This window comes from Gavialis gangeticus, unplaced genomic scaffold, assembly GCF_001723915.1.
Source record: "Gavialis gangeticus isolate Ggan-Ray unplaced genomic scaffold, GavGan_comp1, whole genome shotgun sequence".
Taxonomy (NCBI): Eukaryota; Metazoa; Chordata; order Crocodylia; family Gavialidae; genus Gavialis; species Gavialis gangeticus.
This window is the reverse complement of record NW_017729024.1, coordinates 76,433,347-76,457,125: the sequence shown is the minus strand read 5'-3', so window position 1 is coordinate 76,457,125 and position 23,779 is coordinate 76,433,347. Positions and strand designations below refer to the sequence as shown.

The window sequence follows — 23,779 nt, the reverse complement described above, 5'->3', positions numbered from 1 at the left end:
CAGGACCGAGAGATCGGAGAGAGAGTGGTTTTCTTGTGAGAAATGTGCCCCCACAGGTAACTTTTTATAATGGGCTTTCCTGACCATCCTCAGGTTCTATGGCTTGTAGGCTCCTAAAATGGGATGCAGAAGGTAGCTGCATGGACCCAGGAATGGTCCATGCTAGTTGCAGGTCTCAATTTTTTTTTTAATTCTAAACAAAAAATGTGTATTTAGCTATAGCATTACTTCTTGTGTGCTATGCTCTCCACCTGCTATATATAGTCAGCCCTCAGGAGAGGTGGAACTGAATTACTGTTCTCAAAAAATGTAATTTAGGATTTCTGCTTGTTTGAGCTAGACACCTGCAGAGAGGCATTGCTTTTCTTGTGGATTGTTGCACATTTCTGTTTTCCTGCAGAGATGTATATACTTACAAGCCATTTTGAGAGTAGTTTGGTCTTAAAGGTAGTTGTGTATTTTGCAAACATAAGCAGAATTCTGACATGATTTGGTAGACATATGTTCAACTTTACTATTCAGTGCTTCTGCTGAAAATCTCCCATCTTTCTTTTCTTCGGTTTTGCAGGAAAAATATGACTATTTAAGGGGTGAGTTTGTCATCTGCCACACAGATCCCTGGTTTTGTTTAAAAAAAAAAAAAAAAGAATTGTTCAAAATAGGCACTGGAGTGTCTTCCTTTATTTATTGCTTCGGTAGCAGACAAACTGTTCTTGCTGATAATTAATGTAATTTGTCTGAATATTGGAAAACTGAGACCTTTCTGTTCTTGTTTGCCAATACAATGATATGCAAGATTCCCCAAGGAATGAAGATCCATCTTGCTTATGCATTTATAAAATTTTGTATCTTCCAAATTTAAGTATAAAATCTGTTGTCCCATTTACTTTATAAATGCCTGTCTTTATAGCTTCTTTTTTATTCATTGATTTGAATTTTTTTTGTTTAATTTAATTTGTGTACTCAATAGAAATCACGTAAACATTCCACATATGCATTCACTTCCTGGTGGTGGGCATGCCTTCTTTGAAAGGACAGTTTACAAAAGTGAATAAATGATGCATATGCCACATATCATCTGGGTAAAGGGGAGAGAGCCATGTCATTCACCAGAGGGCAAGAAGCTTTGTAAAAGAAAGGCATAAATCAATGGTGCTTAACTTTTTTAGACTCAAAGCACCCCTCCATAGGCTCATGGCACCCCTTAGAAAATGCCAGCTCTTAGTTTCCAGTTGTTTTTTTTAATACAGAAAAATAACAGATCAATTTTTCTGTTGTAAAAAACTCAGGAAAGCCTAGTTAAGAATCAGTGACATATGTTCCCCTGACAGGCTGTCCTACACTTGTAACTTCCTTGCTGTTTTTTTTTCTTAATCTTGTATATGAGCATGTGTAGTGATGCACAAAGTTAGCCCCCTTTTTCTGTTACAAAAAGGTTTTCAGATTACAGGTTAATGTTTATGCACTTCATGCTAGAGTAAAATTTGATACCTTATGTGACAGGCTGTGCTTACTGGTACAAATCACCACGGTTTCCATTGATCTTTCTTGGGTGCAACAGTATGGAGCCCAATTAGCCCAGTAAATCCATTCTGCCTCACTTAATTCATTTTATGCATCATTTGTTAAAAATATGAACCCACAGTAGACTTTAAATCCTACAAAATAATTCTGATTTAGGAGATGAAACTATGAAACTATGAACTTAACAGTGTGACGTAGTCTTATAAGATACTTTAAGCTTTCCCTTAGTAATATGTCTGAGGGATTAATGTGACATAGTTTATTAAAATACATCTTTTTTTAGGAAAGTGTGAATTCTGTCAGTGGTAGTCAGCATAGCTAGTCATTCATAATACTGCAGTATTTTTTTAGGTGTAGTATAGTTGGATTCTGTCTCTTCATGAATTATATGTTTTTAAGTGTTTTGTTCCAAGTGTCTTTTATGTTAGCAGCCTAGTGGGGCTGATAACTTTTGTTTTATCTTTTTATAAGAGACAATAGTTGTCTACAAAAAAATGCAAGTGATTTTCTTCACACAGTTCTTAACCGGTGTAGCAAGTAATTTCCTTCTTTCCTCCTTCTAGCTCAATATCTCACCTTTTAATGCTATTAATATCTGTATAAGCAGTTACAAAAATACTTTCCTTTCTGAACTCAGCTTAGTTCACTTAGGTCACTTCAGGGCTCAGTTCTGCTTGCAAAAGATCACTGCTACTGTGCTTGGGAGAGTAATGAGTGAATGAAGAGCTTAAGTCTGAAGATCCATAGTTAGAGACGATGCACTCTCCAGTCTATATATAAATATAATTTAGATCAGGGCTGTCTAACATATAGCCCACAGGCTGGCTTTGACCTGTGGAGCTACTCCATCCAGGCCACTAGATTACCAGTGAGCCATAAAATTTGGGGGCACAGCCTGCTGCAGAATCAAGGACCCTAGTGGATGTGGCCATTGGCAGCAGGGGATGAGGGTGGGCTGTATGGTGTAGCCCATTTGTTGCCCTGCAGCCACCTGGCCTGCTGTCACTTGCTCACCACCACAGGAAGTGCCTGCTTGGGATACAGCCACTTGCCCCACTGCTGCCGCAGCGGCTGCTACTGCAGTGCCTGCTGTTGTGGCTACCACTGTGGTGGCCACTACCCCATACCCTGGGCTGGATTTGGTCTGCAAGAAGCCCTGCAGTCTGGATTTGGCCTGGGGCACAAGGTAAGCTTGAGAACAGGGGTGTCAAACTTAATACCCCTACTGTTTCACTCATTTCAGTTTTCCTGTACCTGTGTTTCTGTTTTTGTCCCTTGGTGGCTGTTGTTACTAATTATACAAAAACATTAAATATAGCGCATCTTTTTCCCTCTCATTTTTTGCTTCTACTACTTTAACAAAGGGGTTAGCTATCTTTTGCAGCTCTGAGTTGCTCTTAGTGCTGCCTTGTCATACTGGACTATTGTAATATGGTTGTAAATCAAATAACACAGTAAGTAAAAGCTGAACTGTGAATTGTATTTGGAACAGATGCCGAGAGAATAATGTTGGGAAAATTTATTCTTATCAGCTTACTAAATGGGGCTTAAAATAGGGACTGGAGGTGAGGGCATAGTGAGCATAAAGAAACTTCAGCCGAACTCATGAAATATTCATTAAAAATCATCTGGCTCCATTGATAGGATGGACAGTTTGGCTTCAGTCTCGCAGACTATCTTCCAAGGAACCTGATTTAAACTCGTATATGGTGAAGTGGCCCTTCCTTCAAACATTACATATGTCAGTCTTCCTGGTATTAGAGAAAAGTTATCCAAGGAAGCTTAATGTGCATGCGATTTAATATGTTTTTATTTTATTACAGTGAACAACCAAAGGCTTTTTAGCTTTGTATTTTAACTGTTTCATTGAATAACATGGAAAACCTATTAGTCAAGGCACATCAGGAGGTTTGGGTGCCCTAAACACTTTAGATGCTTTTAATCTATGGACTGGACTATGAGCTAAATTTAGAAACCTTGATTTTCTGATCTTGCGTTGCGCTGGTTTCATGCCTTTTTATTGCTTTTGTCTTCACTAGAGTAGCTCTGCCTTATGCAACTGTCATTGAGGTCAAAATCAAAGCCTTGGTGTTGATTTTTTAAAAATAACATTTCCTATAAAAATACATCATGGGGTTTTACAGAAATAAATGGGCCACGTTTAACCACTACAGTTAATATTTCCATCCAACTGGTGGTCTTTTTGTTTACCAGGTAGATTTTCTAGTAGAATTCTTGTATGGAATCTGGAGCCATACTGGTGTTGATACAGATGTCAATTACTGACCCCAATTTAAAAAAAGAGAGAAGCCTACTTGTTTTCTGCTTAATCTCAGTATTGCACAACTATGTTTTCTCCATAGAAAGCACTCTTACAAAAATCAATTGACATTTATCCTAAGGCTCTCTGGATGGTTGGCACCAAGCAGGCCAGGTTAGTTTTCTAAATTGATGTTCATTTTTGAGAATTTTCTTAGAAGGCATAAGGCTGGGGTATGAATTACTGATTGCTTTGCACAGTTATTGGCTTTCTTTTTCAGTTTAGCTAGGAAAGGGTTACAACTAAATTTCATTTCAGTTATGACTCATAAACTTAACCACTGCAGCAGTGTTCAGGACCTCTCATTGTTCTGTAGCATTCTATTGTGATAGGAATGGCATTTGGTGCAGCTTGCAACTGCTGGATACTAGACTGCTTGATGAAAAGGTTAGTTGGCCTTTTGGTTGAATGATCCATTATGAAAGTTCCTGAAGGGTGTTCTCTCTTGGAAAATATTTTTATGATCTCACCTACCGCCACCCAAAGAGTGGGGTTTTACTCAATAATTGAAAATGCTCAGCTTCCTGTAAATGATTTTAGAACCTGATTCATGACTGCCTTATACCTTGTATTGATGATTTCAGTGGTGCAAAATGGGTTTAAAATGCTGCTGTTCTGATTTAGGAACAATTTGGAAAATTAGCCTGCTAATGTTTACATGGAAGTAGCACTCTTTGCCTGGCCTGGAACGGGGCAGAGGCTAACATAGTCTCTGACCTGAGAAGCCTGCATAAGATCGCAGATGTCTACCATTAAACTGCAGGCTACATCTTATTCAAACATTAATGTATTTTCTTTCAGAATGATCAATTGCATGCATTAAAAGTCTGTTCTGTTTATGAGATTAGGTTACAATAATGACATTTCAGAAAATAAATTCTGAGTTCCTTTTACTTGTGTTTGAACCTTCACAGATTTGCATTATATTTTTTAAGGTTTTCTTTGAAATGTTGAGAACTAGAAACTTTTCTTCCCCAAATGAATTCTGAGATGCTCACATAACTGCATATCTGTAAAAGCTTAGACTTTGGGAAAGACAACGAAGGTCATGGCACTTGAAATAAAAGCATAAAAGTTAGCTACCATATGTATGGATCCCAGGGCCACTTCATTTGAATTCCCTGATAATAGCAGATACTTCAGTCTTATGGAGGGTGATTCTCTGAAATAATGATTGATGTAAGAAATATTTTAATATTTGTATATGAGTAACCACTAAGCCTAGACTCATAAAACAGAATACTCCTCAATTTGGATGAATACCTAGCTGTAAAAAGCCCACTTTTCCCTTCATTTATGTAAATGAGGGAATGGAGTTACACTGGTCTAAATATTCTGTTTATAATTCAGAGTTGCACGTTACAGAAAAAATCCTTAATTCTGAGAAATGCATTCTGGTTGAGTAAATATCAGTGCCAAAGCTTGTTTAAAAAGGTATCTATTCTAGATTCTGACTCTAAAAAATGTACCGTAGTTTTCAGTTTTGGCTATGTAGTTGCTTTATTATTGCCGCTCATAAAAGCTGTAAAATTTTACTTGTCATAGATTTGCACTCTGAAAACTGTAAAATATTTACACGTTTTAACAGAATACCAATTTGGCCAATTTTGTATTTTATATATATGGAGTATGGAAATAAAGGCAGGAGATGACTGGCTTGGAACAATAATTAATGTTAATGTTTTTATTTAACAGATAGTTCCTATTTAAAATAGTATTATTCCCAAGAGTATCTAGACTGTTTTAATTATTTTCAATATTTTAAAAATATACACATACAAAAATCCATCCATTGCAATATGTATTAATATAATTCCTGCCCAAGGCAAGAGGGTTAGATTTGACGATCTTTTGAGGTCTCTTTCAGCCCTTGATTTCTATGATTATGCAGACAGTGCATGAACTTCCGTGAAAGATATTTGTCATTTGATCTCATGAACACCTCTCCTCTTTAATAGATTGAAATACAAACACTACATTCTGATATCAAGGGAAGTAGTTTAATTGATAAAACAGACTTAATGATTCTGTCAGGCTCCAGAAATTATTTAAAAGTAAAGATTGTAAAATCTAATAGTGTACTTATATTCCATTGAAAAAATGACTTCATGGAAATAACCGTAAGCAAATCAAAGCACATATGTAAGTAAACTCTGTTAGAAAAGTTCAGGGAATGCTGGCAGTAACTTTTTTGGGACAACAGGTGAGCAACCAGGAATAAATGAGGTCTATGTGCAAAAACGCTAAGGTGCCTGTAGTCCTGATATTGAAACACCAATAGTACAGTTAAATAATAACAGTTGGGTTTTGCTTGAACACTTTTTCTATTCTTTCATATCAGATATACTCTATCATAGATGTTTGTACTGTTGTTCTAGTTCTGCAGGAAACTCTAAGGAAAAGTAGAAAGCATTAAAGATGTATGTAATGCAGCAGTTATTCAAATTTAGTTATCATAGGTGATGAGCAAGATCTGGCCCATGAAAGCATTGTAGGATAAATAAGCCCTTTGTCCAAAACAAAACTAATGAACTGTTCAGTGCGATTACCATAATAGAAAGTGTTTAATATTCATTATATTAAGTCTTTTCTCAATGTTGTATAAGTTAATATAATATACTGCTCTGCTTATGCATACTGGTCCTGTCCAACTCTTCAGAATGGTGTGCATAGTTTCTCCCAGTATTCAGTACAGTTAATACAGGGGTGTCAAAGGTACAGCCTGTGGGCTGGATCCGGCCTGTGGAGCTCCACCATCTGTCCCCTGGTGCTGCCTTTGAGTCTGCTCAGACGCATACAGGGCAAGGTCTGCGCCTGTGGCACAAGGCCAGGCTGAAGGCCACATTTGGCCCATGACCCCCTTCCCATGCCCTTCCTTCCCTCTTCTCATCCTCCAGTGTATCTGATCTAGCAGCTGCTCCAGTTGGTTCTAGCTGTTCTGCACCACATGTAGCACCTGCTCTGGGACACGCAGCTCCCACCTGGCCTGCTCCAGCTGGTCTGGGACCTCTGTTACATGCAGAACTCGCAGGTGCTGCAAACAATGCGGGTCCTGGACTGGCTGGAGCAGGCACCATATGTGACAGTCTCAGTCCTGCCAGGGAAGGTCTCGTGCAGCAAAGCTGCTGCTCTGCCAGACTGTATTGCACGTGGTGCCCATTCCAGCCACTCCAGGTTCCATGCTGCATGCATGATTTGCAGACTTGCTGGAGCAGCCTTCAGATCAGTCATGGAGGGGGAGAGGGAGGGAAAGGGAGGAGTGAGTTTGATGCCCTTGCACTAATAAGTTGTCATGTACTTAATTTTATCTTAGCTAAGTTTTTACTAAATAGTAGGGGAAGGGGAAACTCTCTCTCTAACTCAAATTTAAGATGAGGGCCATTTTTAGAAATATTTGTTTTTAAGAAGTGTGTCTCATTCAAAGGCATATGGTAATCTTCCTCTAGGAACTTCAAGAAGTGCTAGTAGAAAGCTAATATTGTGAAAGAACGTAATACGTGTTTAGCTTTCTTTTCACATACTTAGATTGGAAATAAGTGTATGGAGTTGACACTGCCTAGCTGATCCCAGTGAATGACTAGCAAGTGTTCGCTGTACCAGAATTTGGGAATGAGCATGTGGGAATTCTGTATTGTTGTATTTCACAATACCATAACAATGCCATATGCATTCAGTAAGCCTGTATAAGGTCTTGTGATATAGCCAAATATATCAAAATGTATAAGAGAGCACCTTAAAGGATTTAAAAAATATATTTTTCCAGAATCCAACAGCATAAACCAGATTACAGCAAATATGGAAAATGGGGAAAATGAAGGAACCACCAAAATTATTGCACCTTCTCCAGTAAAAAGGTAAGTGTAGGTAGACCAAAAGCTTTCCTTTGGCTTAAAGAAGCACTCCCAATTTCAGATAGAAGAACAAAGTATATTAAATATTCACAGGTTAAAGAAGATCTTGATGATTATCTAGTTTCACCTAATAACACAAGACATAAAATTTCACCCAATAATTCATTACTGTTTTGTTAAACTAGAGCATCCTGTTTAGAAAAACATTAGGTCCTGATATCAGCATAAAAGACCAGATTGTGACATGGAAGTTCTTGTTGTATCAGGGTTGGTGTGCCATTCTGCTGCTTCCATAGAAACTTTGGGAGGCAGGCACAACTCTGTCAAGATTGCAAAGGAAGAGTGGTCACAGAAAATCCTCTGACAGGATGAAATGTGTGTCCTACCTTTTCCTTCCATTTAGAGACATCTTTTTGGTTAGTGGGTGGCAGAAGCAGTAGTGTAGCTGGAGGACGGTGGGGAGTAACCAGGGCACTAGCTAGGAGTGCTGCCTTTGAGGGCGGGTGGCACAAAAATAATCGCCACAGAAGCGGCAGCTAATCATTCCATTGCAATCAGCAGTGGCAGTCAGTGCTGTCCCTTGTGTCTGGGCTGCCTGGGGTACAGGGCTGTTCAGCTATGCTTTTGGGCAGGAGAAAAGGCAGACATAGCCTTTCCCTCTCCTGCCCATTTTAGGCAATCTAGTAGTATCACTCTCAGTTGTTGCAGTTCCCACCAACTTCATGCCACTGCACATCCTGAAAACCTAGGAGTAACATCAAGCACAGTGTATTAATTTGTTGGGCCAGGTGCTCAAATGGTGTCAGTTGCCAAAGCTCCACTGAATTTAATGTGAGCTATTCTGTTTGACTTTCAGAACTGAAATAAGTATCTCCAGCCAACAGGCATATTTAAGAGGAAAAGAACCAAACTTCAAATATAATAAAATTGAAATAGCCTAAAACATTTAATTGGCAGATTCCTGTTGATACATGTTTTTTAAGCAAGGCTAATCATAGCAAATTAAAAAAATGAGGTTAAAGCAACTTCAAGGATGCTATCTGCTTTTCCATGCATGCTGCATATTTTGAAGTTTGATATGTTTCTTTATTCGTGGCACTTCTCTGTGTAGAGACTTGTTCCATTTGTAGAAAAGATATTAAGAAATGTCTCCACCTGTAGAATTAAATACAATATTCATAAAGTTACTTGATGGTCTTCCTCTCTGTGCCTACATTTGAAAAATACTTTCTACCTGCACTAAACTTAGTGCATCAGACAGGCAACACACCTTGTCTCTGAAGCATTTTCAGTTCGGCAGTCTGTTCCAGGGGTGAGCAACATATGATCTTCAGGCTGCTTCTGGCCTGTGGAGCTGTTGGATCTGACGCATAGAGCTGGAGGGCTTTGCCTGTGTCCATGCCTGTGCCTGCATTGGAGCTGGACAGTGAGGGCCCTCTGCCGGTGACAGGCAGCTTCTAGCTGTGCCCATTCCACTGCCTTCTCCCTACCCCTCTTTCCTCCAGCTGCAGTGTAGATGTACCCGGTGGGGAGCTGCACCAGGACTGTGCAACTTCCATCTGTGCTTGCATTGCAGCTGGAAGGCAGGGACTGGGGGGTGATTTTAGAGGTCTGGGGAGAAGTGGTGGCAATTCAGGGTCAGCTCCCAACTGCCAGGCCCCAGTGTGGGTCCAGCAAAAGCCCCCTGCTGCTGTTGTGCTGCTGAAGCCACCCAGCCTGAATTGGACCAAAGCCAGGTTGTTCTGGCCCACAGCTTGTAAAGGTTGCCGGCTACTGCTGTCTTCCCTCCCTATTAATTCCAGTAGTGCTCTCTGAGAATGCTTATAAAGAATCTTGTAACCACTCTTCTGAGCTGAGTCTTCTTCGTAGCTTATCATCTTCTTGACTGTTCAAATAGGTAGTTGGTCACCTCTGCATAAATGGTGTAAATTCAAGGTAAGCCAGAGAAAACAGTAATCTCCTGTGAAATTTAAGTCCTTGGCTTTTCAAAGATACTGAGTAAACTCAATCCCTTTTGCAACTGCATTCCTGAAGATAATGCCAGTATCTGAAGAGCTGCCATGCTCTACCACTCCAGAGGTAAAATGTGTGTCTGCTCTGAATGAGTAATGTCTTGGGAATCTAATACAGTTAATTCACCTCCCCAGGATTATTTCTCTCTCTCTCTCTCTCTCTCTCTCTCTCTAAGCCATATTGGACATGCATTTAAAATTTCTTCAGACCTAATGCCATTCTGAGAATCACTTCATTGTGTAATTGTTATGCTATGCCAAAAAGGGGAGCTCTCAATTCAGGACAGAGCCTGTTTGCCACATTTACTTGCACAACTTGTAACAAACATGTTTCAGGGTGAAAATAGATTTATTGCATGCATTTGAGCTTGATTGCCTAATCGGTGAAGTATCAAGAAAAATTGATTCACATGTTCAAGTAACCTAATTTAGATTTTTTTTCTGCTAGCTTTGTAGTTTTTATGTTATATGAGAATTAAATGATTAACTTGATAACCTGAAGTAACAGGAAGCAGAGGTTAAAATTGGATTAACAAGTTAAATAGGCAAATTCCCTTCATAAAACTGAATATGTCATGCAGGTGACATCCCTCACTCTCTGAGTGAAGAATGCTGGCTTTTGTTTTTCCTCTGCAAGTAAGCCTCTCTGACAGCCTTTGTTGATATTTAACTTGTCCTTTGAAACCGCTTATGTTTGTAGTGCAATGCTATACCAGTAATACTTGTTCAGGAGCTTACTGTCAACTAATGTGAATATTCAGTCCAAATCAGTGTTTGTAGTTGCAGAAAAGGGCTAGGAGAGCAGCAGGGAAAATAGGAGCAGCCACTGAATAGAGAACAGTGTCCATTCAGATACCACAGACTAACACTTGGAATGACATTAATTGACTGTCTTGGGATCCTTACCCTTTATTTCCTTGACTGAAGTTCAAGATGTTAAAAACTGGGAGCAGAAAAAGATGAATTTGAAAGAGAGAAGGAATGCTCCTGAAATGATTCAGACATTTTAGGACATGGCTTCTACTCTCTATATAGGTGGGGAAGGAGGTTGCTTACATATACCACTACCTCTTTGTGAGTCCAGTTTTCCAGTTTCTGGCTGTTTTGGAACATTGCTTCCAGAAGTGTCAGGAGTGATATTGCATAGCTGGTTTTTCAAGTACTCTTTTTACCTTCCAAACATGGTATATCTTGGAGAGATTCTTTAGCATGGAGAGGAAATGGCTTTAAGCTAGGGAGTGCTACTTCTGTGCTTGCATGTCCCTCATATGACTGATAATCGAACTATAGGAAAAAATAATATTAAAAAATATATTTTTTAAATTTTAATTCATCTTTGCTTGCTTGTAGCTTTAAAAAGGTGAAAAATGAAAATAGTTCAGAAACCCAAAGAAGTAAAACCAGTGCACCATGGGAGGAAAATGGCCTCCAGAGGTAAGGTTTTTGAATCTTGTGCAATGGCACAAGATTTTGCTTGGGTGAATATTTGAAGGAAGTTAATATAATACTTTTATGAGTAGCAGGGTCATAACAAACCGATGAGTCAGATGAGGCGTATTACTAGACATTTCCACAAATGTCCCTGGTTCCATTTGAATATTTTTAATGCTGTGAATTGTGTTGATTAGTCCTTTGATATATAGCAAGAGGTTTTAGAATAGCACTATGATCATTTATAAGCTTAGATTACAAAGCATATGCATTTATTTTTCAGTCATATATATTTTCTTCCTGTTTAGCAAATTGCACTTTGGCAGAAGAAACAAGAATCATGTTGAAGCCAGCCTTAACATTATTAGTAGAATGTTCATATGTAATTTGAGATAAAAATATGATTTTGTCATCTCTAATAGAGAAAATGTTATTAGGCTATGTAACGGGGGCTGGGGCTCCTGTTACTTTGAGAGAAACTGAAGCAGAAAGCGGGATTAGTGGCAGCTAAACAGGGGTTAGCTGTAGGAGGAGCTCCTTCCAGTTCAGGCTGGTGGTAAGTGGGAGCTACAAGTCATGTCAGGTACTCCCAGGGCTGAGAGAGCCAGAGAGTGGGGAGGGGGCTTGGAGTGGTATGATGACACAGAGGGGGAACTTTGTTTCAGTTTAAAGTGATTGCTTGCAATTTTGTTCTACTTTGATAACCTGGAGGACTAGATAGTGGCTGGAGGGGAGGGCAGGAGGCCATGCAGAGATTCCTGGGAGGTACTCCACGTTTTTGTCCCTATCAAGGGCAGGCTCCGGCTAAGAGAGCCAGGGTGTGAGCCCCAGCAGGAAGAAAGGGACAGGCTGTAGCTGAGAGGGCCAGAGTTTCAGCCCCAAAAGAGTGAGGTGGGCCAAAGGCTGAAACAGTGAAGGCCAAAGGCCAAGAGCCCAAGCAGAACGAGGTGGGCCAAAGGCCAGACCAGGCTGAGACGCAGAATCTGGGCCAGAAGAAGTGGGCCTAAGCTGGCAGTTGACAGTGAGAGTAACCAGTGGACTGAAGCCCGTACAAACTGGTGTGTGGATCTAGAATAACATCTGCAAGGTATGGCCCTGGCTATAGGGGTGAATGGAGGCCATGAATAGCCCATAAGGTGACTGGTGTCCTGGGATACTAGTGAGGCTAGGAGGGCCACAGCTCAGCATCCCAGGGGCAAGGTTGAGTCAGACTGGGTTCACTTAAGGACCTGGGGGCGGCCTCCCTTTTATATGAAGAATAATTACATCAAGGCGTGCCTGGTGCAGAAGAAGGGAAGGTACCCCAAAGATCTGGAGTGTAGGGTAGGGCTTAAGGGGCCACCAAGGGGCATCACAGCTGCCCTTGGAGGCTGGGACCTGCTACAGGCTGTCATACTACTGTTTCGCTGTTAATATTGTCCTTGGGATAGATGCAAGCTTGTAATTTTAGCAGCCAAGAAATGAAAATACTGAATATAACTCTTTCCACCCCAAATTATGGTAAAAACTTTAATAAATATACAGCCTATATACTGCATATAGATTTGCACAGTTTCTAATAGAACCCCTCCCCATGCCCCCCCGGCTCAGCGATTGGCTGCAGGGGGACCCCAGGTGCACCCCCCAGACCCAGGAGGCACCAGTCGCCAAGCCGGGGGGGTGAAGGGAGTCTCCCACGCGCTCCATGGCAGATCTGGAAGTGGACCAGAACTGCTTCTGGTCCACTTCGGGGTCTGCCGCCAAGTGTTCTTGGGAACCACCCACCCCCCGTGTTCCCATAGGACGCTCCATCTGCCCAACCATCTCAGCATTCACGAGCCACCTGGTACCTTGAGGTATGTAGAAAAAACACAGAAAGCTGTGTCTATGTCCAAATCATCCAATCTCTCCAAATTGATTCGGAGGGTTCTGATTTGATTCAGAGAGATTAAAGGGTCTCCTGACTCGATTTGGATTTGGAGATGTGGCCACCGAATCAGGCCAAATCTCTGCTGAATCGAATCAGTGGCTGAAGCTTCGCGCTGCCCTAATTGTACTGACCAAGGTTAAATGCTATGATTTCTGGGTGCATATCTACGGTTTTTAGCAATATATGAATCCGTGTTTCTCTGAATCATTTTGCAGTGTATTGTGGGAGAACTCTTCTGATTTTTCCTGTGTATTCTTAGCTCATCAACTCAGTAAAACAAAGCACTTCTAGTTCAGCATTTGCTTCATATTGGTGCCTGTGGTCTTTAAATAGTTTTAGCTAAACCTGGATCTTTTCTATCTGTTGACATTAATACATCCTTATTTTGGGAACAGTGGGCAAATACAAAGTAGATCTTTTGGTGGGCATTTCAGCAGTGCCCTGTGAAGGTAATGGCGAGTCTCATAGAGGAGATGATGCAGCTAGGGCAGTATGGAGACTAATGGTGCAAGTTTAAAGAGCATTAGAATCTCTCTTCCATTCTGACTGGTGATTCTGAAGCAGAACCACAAGCAAAGAGTAGGGTAAACTTACTTTGTCCTACAAATCCCACGTAGGCCTGGAATGACCAGTAGTTGGTTCAGAATTCCTACCTGATAAATGCCACCTTCAGGAAATGTATGAGGGGTTTGTCTTCACTGTGGAAGTTATTGGGGATATTCCCTCACCAGATCCACTCCTCTCTAGGGACAGGTCAGTGGAGCTGACCCAAATTGAGGTTACAGTAAATGTGGTCATAGAGAAAACTGATAAACTAAACAGTAGAAAATCATCAGGACCTGGTGGCATTCACTCTAGGGTCTTGAAGGAGCTTAGATCAGAAATTGCTAAACTCTTAAACGATATGTAACCTATTACTAAAAACAAGCTCTGTACCAGAGGACTGGAGGGCTGCCAATATGATTCCGATATAAAAAAGGGTCTAGAGGGGACCCAGGGAAATACAGGCCAGTGAGTCTAACTTCTGTTCCTGGAAAACTGGTAGAAATGATCATTAAAAAAATATTTTTTTTCAAAACATAGATGAACATGATTTACTGGGGAGGAATCAACACAGATTAGTCAAAGGGAAATCATGCCTCACCAACCTATTAGAGATCTTTGACGGTATCGATAAGCAGGTGGATCAAGGTGGTCTAGTTGAAATAGTATATTTGAACTTCCAAAAAGCCTTTGACATGGTCTCCTATCAGAGGGTCTTAAGTAAATTAGGTAGTCATGGGATTACAGGGAATATGGATTAGAAATTAGTTTAAACATAGAAAGCAAAGAGTGAGTATAAGCAGTCAGTTTTCAGGGTGCAGACAAGTAAACTGTGTGGCACCCAGGGATCTGTGTTGGGACCAACGCTGTTTAACATATTCAGAAATGATCTCAGCCGGGGGTTGAGTAGTGAGGTGGCCAAATTTGCATATGTCACGAAGTATCCAAAATAATAAAGACCAAGGCAGACTGTGAGGGACTATGGAAGGATCTGGCACGAGGTCGCAAATGGGAAACTAAATGGCAGATGATATTCAGTGTAGATAAGTGTAAAGTGATGCATCTGGAAAAAATAACCCAAACTGTACCTATGCTAGGATGAGTCCTGTTAGCTGTTACTACACAGGAAAGAGATTTGGGAGCCATTGTGAATGATTCACTAAAAACATCAGCTCACTACTCAGGCAACCGTCAAAAAGGTAAACAAAACTTTAGGGATTACAGGTTTCCCTCGCTGTACATGCATTCTGGAAAACAGCACATAACTTGAAGTTGTATAAAAGAAACCCACTTCACAAATGTAACAAATAGGGATACATTCCAAGACTTCAACTGTACTGACCCCTAGACCCATTTCTACCACTTTTACAAGACAATTTTAGTACTCACCAACAGCAGACAGTACACACAAGCACAGGGCACTATCATAATGGGGATGGCAACTACAGAAATACGTGTCGCAGACAACAAGCAAGGAGCACAGATCCACATAGGAGACTATATTTTGGTGCGCACCACTCCCACAATGCACTGCACAAAGCAGCTGACTGCCGGCTTCCACTGCACCAGTTGCATAAGTGAATTTACCTTGCATATAATGTACTTTTGGTATAAAAAGGGTCATCGCATAAGAGTGAATTCGCACATACAGAACACACACAAAGCGAGGGAAACCTGCATTAAGAAGGGAATTGCAAAGAAAACTGAAATTATTATCATCGGGGTCCAGGTTTTCTGTTTCCCATGAAAAAACGGAAGCCCCCCCTTGGATTTTCCCTTTAATTGAGAAAAATGCGGATTTTTCATTTTAACGGAAACACGTGGATTTTCCACTTTTGCAAAGAGCTCTCTGCAGGCTGGCAGAGTTCTAGCCTGCAAGGGACTGGGTGGAACAGGTGGAGGGCAGTGAGGCAGGGGGCTCCATGTGTATGTGCGCGCTCACACATGGACATGACTGCCAGGCAGCCTGGAGAGCAGCTCCTGAAGGTAAGTCTGGTGCGGGGTAAGGAGGGATTCAGACCCCCATAAGGAGGGAGGGAGCTGGGCAGGGCTGGTATGGGTGTTGAGGCTGGGGCTGCTGCCCAGCCTAAGCAGTGCATGGGGCTTGGGGCCCAGGACTGTGCATGGCCGCAGGGCTCCAGCAGGGAGTGGGATGGAGCTGTGGGTGGCTTATCTGGGCAGTGGGGGGGAGCTGGCTCTCTGCCATTGAGTGCACTCCCAGGGGGTGTAGGGCAGGCATACGTCCTCCAGATTTGTGTGTGGGGTGGGGCAGGCTTCCCTCTTCCTGGGGCCCTGTAGCCCAGCAGACAGGACCTGGCACAGCAGAGCAGAGCAGGATCAGGTGGGGAAGCTCATTGCTGCTGCTAGGAGCTCCATGCTGGCATGGCGAGGCACCCCCTGCCCACCCATGCTGCCATGGTGAGGTCCCTCCCACTGGCCTGCAGAGGACCCAGCGGGGAGGGCAGCAAGGCAGGGAGCCCAAGCCTACAGCGAGCAGCCTGCATCTGCCACCCCCACTCCCCAAGGGCTCCGCTGTGGCCATGCTGCCTGTGGGGGAGGAGTAAGAGGGGATATAATTGCTCCCTATAAACACATCAGGAAGTAAATAGCAGGTATGGAGAAGAACTGTTTGAGGTAAAGGATAATTTTTGGCCTGAGGAAAAAATGGGTATAATCTAGCCACAAAAAAGGTTAGGGTGGAAGTAAGAAGAAGGTTCCAAACCATCAGAGGACAGTCAGGTTCTGGAACAGCCTTTCTGTAGGAATATTGGATGCAAAACCCCCCTAACTTTTAAGATAGAGTTTGGTAAGTTATATAAGGGATTATATGATGTCATACGTATGGTAGCAAAGGGCTGAACTCAGGGACCAGGTGGTGCCTTCAAGTTTGTGTTCCTTAGTTAGTCACATTTGCTGATTTCAAATGTCTAACTTTATTTAATAGCTACTACTCTATCCTCCTGCCTTGCTGTTGTACTAAAAAGTGTTCCTATGCTAAGGCTAAGTTATTTGGCATGTTTCCAGATACAGAACAGAAATATTAAGTTTTTTGGCCTTTTCTGCATCATTATTAATTCTGCCATTTCTGCATTCTACCATTTCCTGCCAGTAACAGGCCAGTGTCATGGTTAGGATTCTTTTCATTCCTAATATACTTTAAAAATCTCTTCCTTATTGTTTTTGTGCTTTTTTTGCTTCCCTTATCAAATGTTATCATTTGTCTTATTAATTTTCTACAATTCCTAGCGTCTCTGGGGATTTTTTTTCATTTTCTTTTTTTGTAGCTACCTTCAGTTCTCCTGTAGGCCAAATTGTTTTTTTTTTAATGTGTGCAACCTTTCTTTCTCAATTGAGGGATTGAACATCTGGGAAAATTTTCTTAAACAATTCCTAATCATTATTGAAGGGGTTTTTAACATTTTTTTTCTTGCAGCTGATTTGGCTTATAATGTTTGCCCCCTTTTATATATATTGGCTTGGAAATGCATTCTATTTTCACACAACAAATATAATCAAGTCATGATTACTTGCACCTAGGATACCACAGATGTTTAGTTCGTTGATCAATTCATCTGTGCTAAGATAAGGGTTAATACAGATGTAAGTACTTCTAGTGGTGCTGCTTTTTGTACACGTCTCCAAGTTGTGGAATTCATCGATCTCATAACAGTAATCCATCAGAATCTTAGTGAGAGTCTGTTTCTAGCTAGCAGTGTCCTGGGATAAAGGATTTCCCTGCATGGTATGTCTGTTCAAGTGCAGAGTATAAATGAAAAATGCACTGTGGAATGTGGCGGCATAAATGTGAAATCAGTATTTAAAAATTTGTGAGCAGCTTCTTGTACAAAAGGAGAAAGTAGATAAAAGATAAGAAAAATATATCATTGAGAAATTGTGGGGAGGCATTAGAGGACTTGTCAGCATCCAAGTTATGTAACCTGGGGTACAGCCTGCATTCATGCTGCTGAGTGGGTGAGTTATAGCCAAAGTTCAACACCCTTGGCTCCAATCCATATCCCAGTTGGGTTAAGCAAACCTAGATTCAAAGTCCCTCCAAACCCAAATTAAAGAACTGTCTGCACAGTAAGAGGTCAGTGCCAGGGCTCACTTTGCATAAGAGCTTAAGTTAGCTCTGCAGTAAAGCTATAATCTGTGAGGTTAATACTCTCAGGCCCATGGCATATTTGTTTTATTTTATACAGTAGAATCCAGGTATTTTGTATTGAGATGGTTCACAACCTGTTTAATTTTAGTTGCCAGATGATCATTCTGGGTTTTCCTTCAAAAGACATTACTTCTCCACTCAGCTGGAGCTCAGTGTTTTCACACAACTGATTGGAGAAGTAATGCCCTTTGAAATTAAAGCTGCAGCCAATGACTGGAACACCTCAGCAGTCCTGCACAGCTGCTTGCTGCAGTTACGTATACTCTAGCTAGTTTGAAAACCATCATCTTTGCAGGGGGGTAAGAAATCAAATTGTGAAGAATCCAGATTCTACTGTATTAATTAAAATGATGTGTACATAAGTAGAGGGGACAGCGTTCTTATTCTCCTATTTTCTTTAGCATTATAAATAAATATGTATTTGAAAGCTTTGCTCTGGCCTAAATTAGTTGTTCTAGATTACAAAAATATGCCTGTTCAGGAAATAATGTTCTATTTTCTCGCTGCACATAGCTGTTGGATCAGTGTCAGCATTCTATAACATTGCGTTACCATTCTCTGAATGGTTCTGAATAATTGTCCTTTCTTTTCAAGGTTTGGTATAATGTACGTATTCCTGAAAAGCAATAATATCTCAGTGTAAGCTTGAGCAAATCCTATTATGTACACTCCTTTTGAATAACAACCTTGTCAGTATAAAGAATTACTATTCTTCCTATTGCTGCCAGTACAGCAATTTTAAATAATCTAAATATGTTAACTTCTCAGTATTTCTGTAGAATGCAGCCATGGCAGTTAAATCCCTTGGTAGTTTTGAGGTCAGTTGTTTATTCTTGCTGTTTTGATTCCAGTGGACTGTATAATTCTCCCAGTGACCGCAATAAATCACCAAAATTTCCTTATTCTCGGCGACGGAACCCATCAGGTGGCAGTGAAACTGAGTCTGGGCAGCCAGTCAGAAGAAGGTAAGTGTACGGAGATTCGTGTTAGCTTCTACTTGCTGCAGGAATCTTTTTTGTGATACTGCTTTCTTTGGGGCTCAGTAAAGGCTCATGGAGCCAGAGAAGTATCTGAGGATACAACAGCCACCAGTAACAATACTACAAACAAGTGAACAAAATTCCATAATTGTTGCTCCCTACAAAAGATGAAGAAGATGTAGAGACTGGGATGTGGGCCCTGTGGTTGTCCCTCAGAATCCAGTGGGGTAGGCTGGGGGCAGTTTGAAAGCCTTAACTCCTTTCCTTGCTGCTGTTCTTGACTCTGGCTGCTGTGGAAAGGAATATTCAGAATCTAAGGATTTGCATAATTTGCTGTTGCTCATCCACTTGTGAAGGTGGGGAGGGGGAAAGAGAGGGAGAGGTGAAGGTAGAGAAGCAGGGGTTGGAGGGGGAGGGTGGAAGAGAGAGAGAGCCATTTTACTGACAACAGCCTTTTATAAAGGATATCAGTACTGTTTTGGGCAAAAAAGAAAAGTGATGAGGCCCTTAAGGAAAATCTCCTTAGTATGGTCTTTAGTGAATCTTATTATATCATAGTATGTGTCTTCAAAAATAGAGCTGTGAGGTATATAGCTATTTTTAAATTATATAAACAGTTGAGTAACATATAGAAGTGAAATTAAGTGATATAATATGAGATTCTTTGCAGAAACATACCCAGAAAGGACAGAGCCAAAAGAAGATGCAGTCAAGACCCCTTTTCCTTTCCTGATCATATATAGCTAAAGAGCATGGTAACCACCTCTCTGTAAATTTGTGGACACTCCATAAATAACAATGCTAAAAATGTCTGTTCATAAAAATCCGTTAAAAATTAAGCTGCTTATAAAAATCTAAAGCCACCAGAGCTTGACTGAAGCTCTGTGATGGGAAAGCAACTTGAGGCAGTATTGAAGCACAGGCAGAGCACAGCAGCTCCACCTGATGTCTTAGCAAGAAAGCAGCATCCTGAAAGGAGCTTTTATTAGGGATTTGTGGCTGATGGGAATTTCCATAGCTCATTCCCCAGTCCCAGCCATGTGCTGGTGTTGCTGTTGCATCCCATCCCATCTGCCTGTAACACTGCTACGTGGCAGGTTGGCATGCAGTGGCCATTCCTTAGGGGTCCATGCAAGGACAGGAAGAGCAGGGTCAGTGGGGGTGAGCCAAGGGGGAGGCATTATAGTGTGGGGAGTGGTTGTAGACATCAGGGTGTGAGAGTGAGTAGGGCATCCTGACAGTTTCATAGTTTCTAGTTTCTAGGGTCGGAAGGGACCTGAGCAGATCATCTAGTCCGACCCAAGTTGGTGGCAGCAGTCGGGCAAGGTTGCCTACCCAAGAAATTCTTTTACTGATAACCTGCAAACTTTACAGACAATCAAACTTTTATGCTATGGCTGGTGTTAAACCATAAATTTGAACCCAGCCCTTGTCCAGGGTCTATAAGAAGGGTTACAGTTACATTTTGTAAAACATATGTCAGTAAAAAAGTTTGATTGTCAGTAAAAAGTTTACAGATTGTTGGTAAAAAATAAATAAATAAATAAATCTTTGGTTGGCCATCCTACTGAAGGGGCTACCTTCATAATTTCGACAGTAGCCTGTGGCCATTTGAGTTACAGGAACTTTCCACATTTAGTCCGTGGAGCCTGCCCAGGGTCTGGAGTCTTGTATGCAGCAAGCCTGTGTCTGACAACATTGGCCTTATGTAACCTCTATACCAGGGCTTGTAAGCAGGGCCTTGTTATAGATGAGAGAACCTTTTCCCAGCTGGATATGTGCCTTATAGGGTGATTTTATGTTGTGTTAGCCCTTTAACATATCATGAAATGGCTAGAGAAGGGGAAAGAAATTCCCCAATTCAATATGCTTGATAATCAAACTAGATGCTATCATTTCAGATTCTAGATGCTCAGCACGTGTCAATCTACCTAGGTCCACTAGTGTCAGTAAAGCTGAATTGATATATCCTGGTAAGGTAGCCTTGTGTTAACTGGAGTATGTTTCCTATTACCCATTACTCTGTCTCCTATTTTAGCTGGCGGAAGGACCCAGGAAAGAAAAGGAATTCAGATGTGCATTGTACATCTTGAAAAGCCTATAACATTTGTGTAGTAGAAGATTTTTTTTGAGATGAGGAGTATGTTGCATCTGGTTCTTCTACCATGTAGACAGATGGCCATGCCAATAACAAGTTTTCTCTTGGGCCATAGCAGCATAGAACTGTTTTTGAAAGTCAGATATCACCCGTGGGATTGTGGACACTGACAATAGTGGATAGATACTAACCTAATTATGTCTTCCCACATTTTGAATGGAATTAATGCTTTTTGTTTTGGTCTATTTTGTAAGACAATAATTGTGTTGTTTATGCTTTGCTTACCGGTATTGGTAGGGAAATGTCAGACTTGACTGCACTGACTATAGAGGGATTCCCAAAAGCTAGTTTTTCAGGATTCATCACTGCTTCCACTGAAATTAATGAGTGGAATTTCATACTGTGCTTAGCAGTGACCTGCAAAACTACTCTTGCCAATATTTTGCTATTTAAAGCAAACACCTGTTTGAAGTCACTGTTGGAATCGGTATAAGTATACTTTTGTATATTAATAGTTGATATTAAGTGACCCATAGGTATTTTATTATATAGTTTCTTAATAATCTTTATGTCATAGGAAAGCCCAAAACAGTGGTGAAGATTCAGATCTAAAGCAAAGGAGAAGGTAAATATACTTTGGGGGCTAGGGAAATTGGAGTCTTTTTTTTTTATATCTTGGTAGAGATTGTTGCACAACCAATGAAATTATGGCATACATGATGCTCTTTAATTATAATATTTTCAGAAGCTCCAGTAGCAGAGAATCACAGATTTTATTTGTACAACTGTCTATATTTTCTCTCAGCTGGAACTATTCATAGTTGTTGTTTTTTTTTCTGGTAGAACATGTCAATACTTGTTGAATTCCTCCCAAGTAAATTGGATAAGTATTCTTTTTCTGCTGAGAAGCTCTATAGCATGCCATCTGTTGCAGACCTACCAAACCACAACTTGCCAGAGCTTACCATACCACCTCATATAACCTTGTGCCAAAAGGGCTTGTCTATAATTTGGAAAGTCTTTCACATCAGCTTGAGATTTCCAGAGTAAAGTGCCCAAACACAAGTTTTTGAATTATCCAGCCTCTCAGTTTTTATTTCAGTTATTAAAATACATCCATTCTGAAATTGAATTGATTGACCTTTGAGATGTGTTTTTATGCAACAATGTAAATGCGAATGCATCCCACGTAGATCCAAATGTTCCCCCAGTGGCAGTCCCTGTGCTGCTGTGTCACATTTCTTTGGCGTGCGTTTAGCTGAGCTTGTGTGTTTATTTTTGTACCCTTTGCTGTTCTGGGGTTGTCTTGACTGGATGTTTCCTGCAGTTAAATGTTTGTGTTCAGTCAGTGTACTTGTCTGCAGTTTCAGTTTGTGACAAATTTGTGTATCTCGAGTCTTGCATGCTATGCCATCACATTAGAGCTGTGCTCTCTGCTTCCACATAGCCCCATACTGAGGTCCTAGATTTTCTTGCTGTCTGGAAGTGGGGGACAGACCAGGTCATCTTAACAACAGTCATTGAAATGCCAAAAGACAGGAGAGAATGTTGAAACAAATGAAGGAGAGGAGGCACTCGTAGTATCTGTTCTAGTGCCATCACAATGTGAGGGAGTTTTTTCAGGGTTATGAACAGGGATCTGGGTTTTCCATTTCCCACAGGAAAATGGAGTAAACCACAGATTTTACCTTTTACTGGAAGCAAATGCAAATTTATCATTTTACCGGAGAAACCCAGGGGTTTTGCAACAAGCCCCTGCAGGCTGGCAGAGTTCCAGCCTGAAGGGAGCTGGGAAGAAGTGGGAGGAGGGTGGTCAGACAGGGGGCACCATGTGCATGTATATGCACATAACTGCCAGGCAGCATGGAGAGCAGCTCCTACAGGTAATTGAAGGTGGGGTGGAGGGGGAATTGAGGCCCCCGTAGGGAAGGAGGGAGTTGAGCGGGGTTGAGGCTGCTGCCCAGCTGGGTAGTGCTTGGGGCTTGGGGCCTGGGTCTGGACTGCGTGTCCACAGGGCCCTGGCAGGGAGTGGAACGGGGCTGCGGGCAGCTTGTCTGGGAGCTGGGGATGGGTGGGGGTGGGGATGGCTTTCTGCTGCTGCGCGTACTCCTGCGGGGACAGGGGGACCCACACCCCACAGGTCTGTGCGCAGAGTGTGGGTGGGGTGGGCTGCCTGCTGCAGGCTCGGGTAGGGGGGCTACTCCCTGCTGCTGCATGTACTCCCAGGGGGCAGGGTGGATCTGTGCTTCCCCAAGATCTCTGCATGGGGCTGTGTTCTGCCCGTTTCAGGCTTGGGCTCCTTCCCTGCTGCCCTCCCCCAGTGCCTCTACAGCCCAGTGTGTGAGACCCGGTGCAGCAAAGAACAGCAGAGTCTGTTGCAATGCACTGGATGGTATTTTTGCAAAGGATGCCACCCCTGAAGTTCTCCAACATGTTATGATCATTATTAATGGCACTTTTGTAGCTGCCAGACAGAATGCAAAGCAGGGAAAATAGATCCAGAATCCTAGGATCATTTTGAGCTGTAAAACACTCAGATGGGAAGTGGTCTTGAAGACCCTTGAATCACAGTATTGGGGAAGGAACCTTCAATTTACCAGTGCTGGGGAGGGAGTCTCTTTTAGTAAGTACTGTTTGCTGTGTATTATTACAGTTGGACAGGATAATCGTACCAGATTATTTCAAGATACCTTCTATGTAACTAGTTTATCTTCATGTCTTCAGCTTTCTTGCTCCCTGCCCCCCCCCGCCCCAACTGTGCTCAAAAGGATGGTTGAATATTAATCCTGCAACAACTGAACAAACCTGCCAGCTCTGAACTTCCTTCCTGAGTTAATTCTTGCTCCTTTCCCTTTTAGTTAACCATTCTCCCTGCCTTAGCTCATTGTGGTGGTATCATGTGATTTTTATGGTTCAAAGACCATCCAAAACCTTGTGTGGCAGGCA

General features: G+C 41.6%; 1 protein-coding gene across 2 annotated transcripts in view; it reads left to right on the top strand.

Annotated features, from left to right (window-relative positions):
- The window catches only part of EPB41L4A (erythrocyte membrane protein band 4.1 like 4A), a 285,877-nt gene that overhangs the window by 222,974 nt on the left and 39,124 nt on the right, over window positions 1-23,779 (top strand). The window contains exons 13-16 of one of the 2 annotated variants that reach the window (XM_019517261.1): window positions 7,608-7,698; window positions 11,058-11,141; window positions 18,607-18,720; window positions 21,411-21,458. In XM_019517261.1, coding sequence (XP_019372806.1) covers window positions 7,608-7,698; window positions 11,058-11,141; window positions 18,607-18,720; window positions 21,411-21,458 — 337 coding nt within the window. The remainder of the gene's footprint in view (window positions 1-7,607; window positions 7,699-11,057; window positions 11,142-18,606; window positions 18,721-21,410; window positions 21,459-23,779) is intronic. The other variant, XM_019517262.1, reaches the window with a different exon arrangement.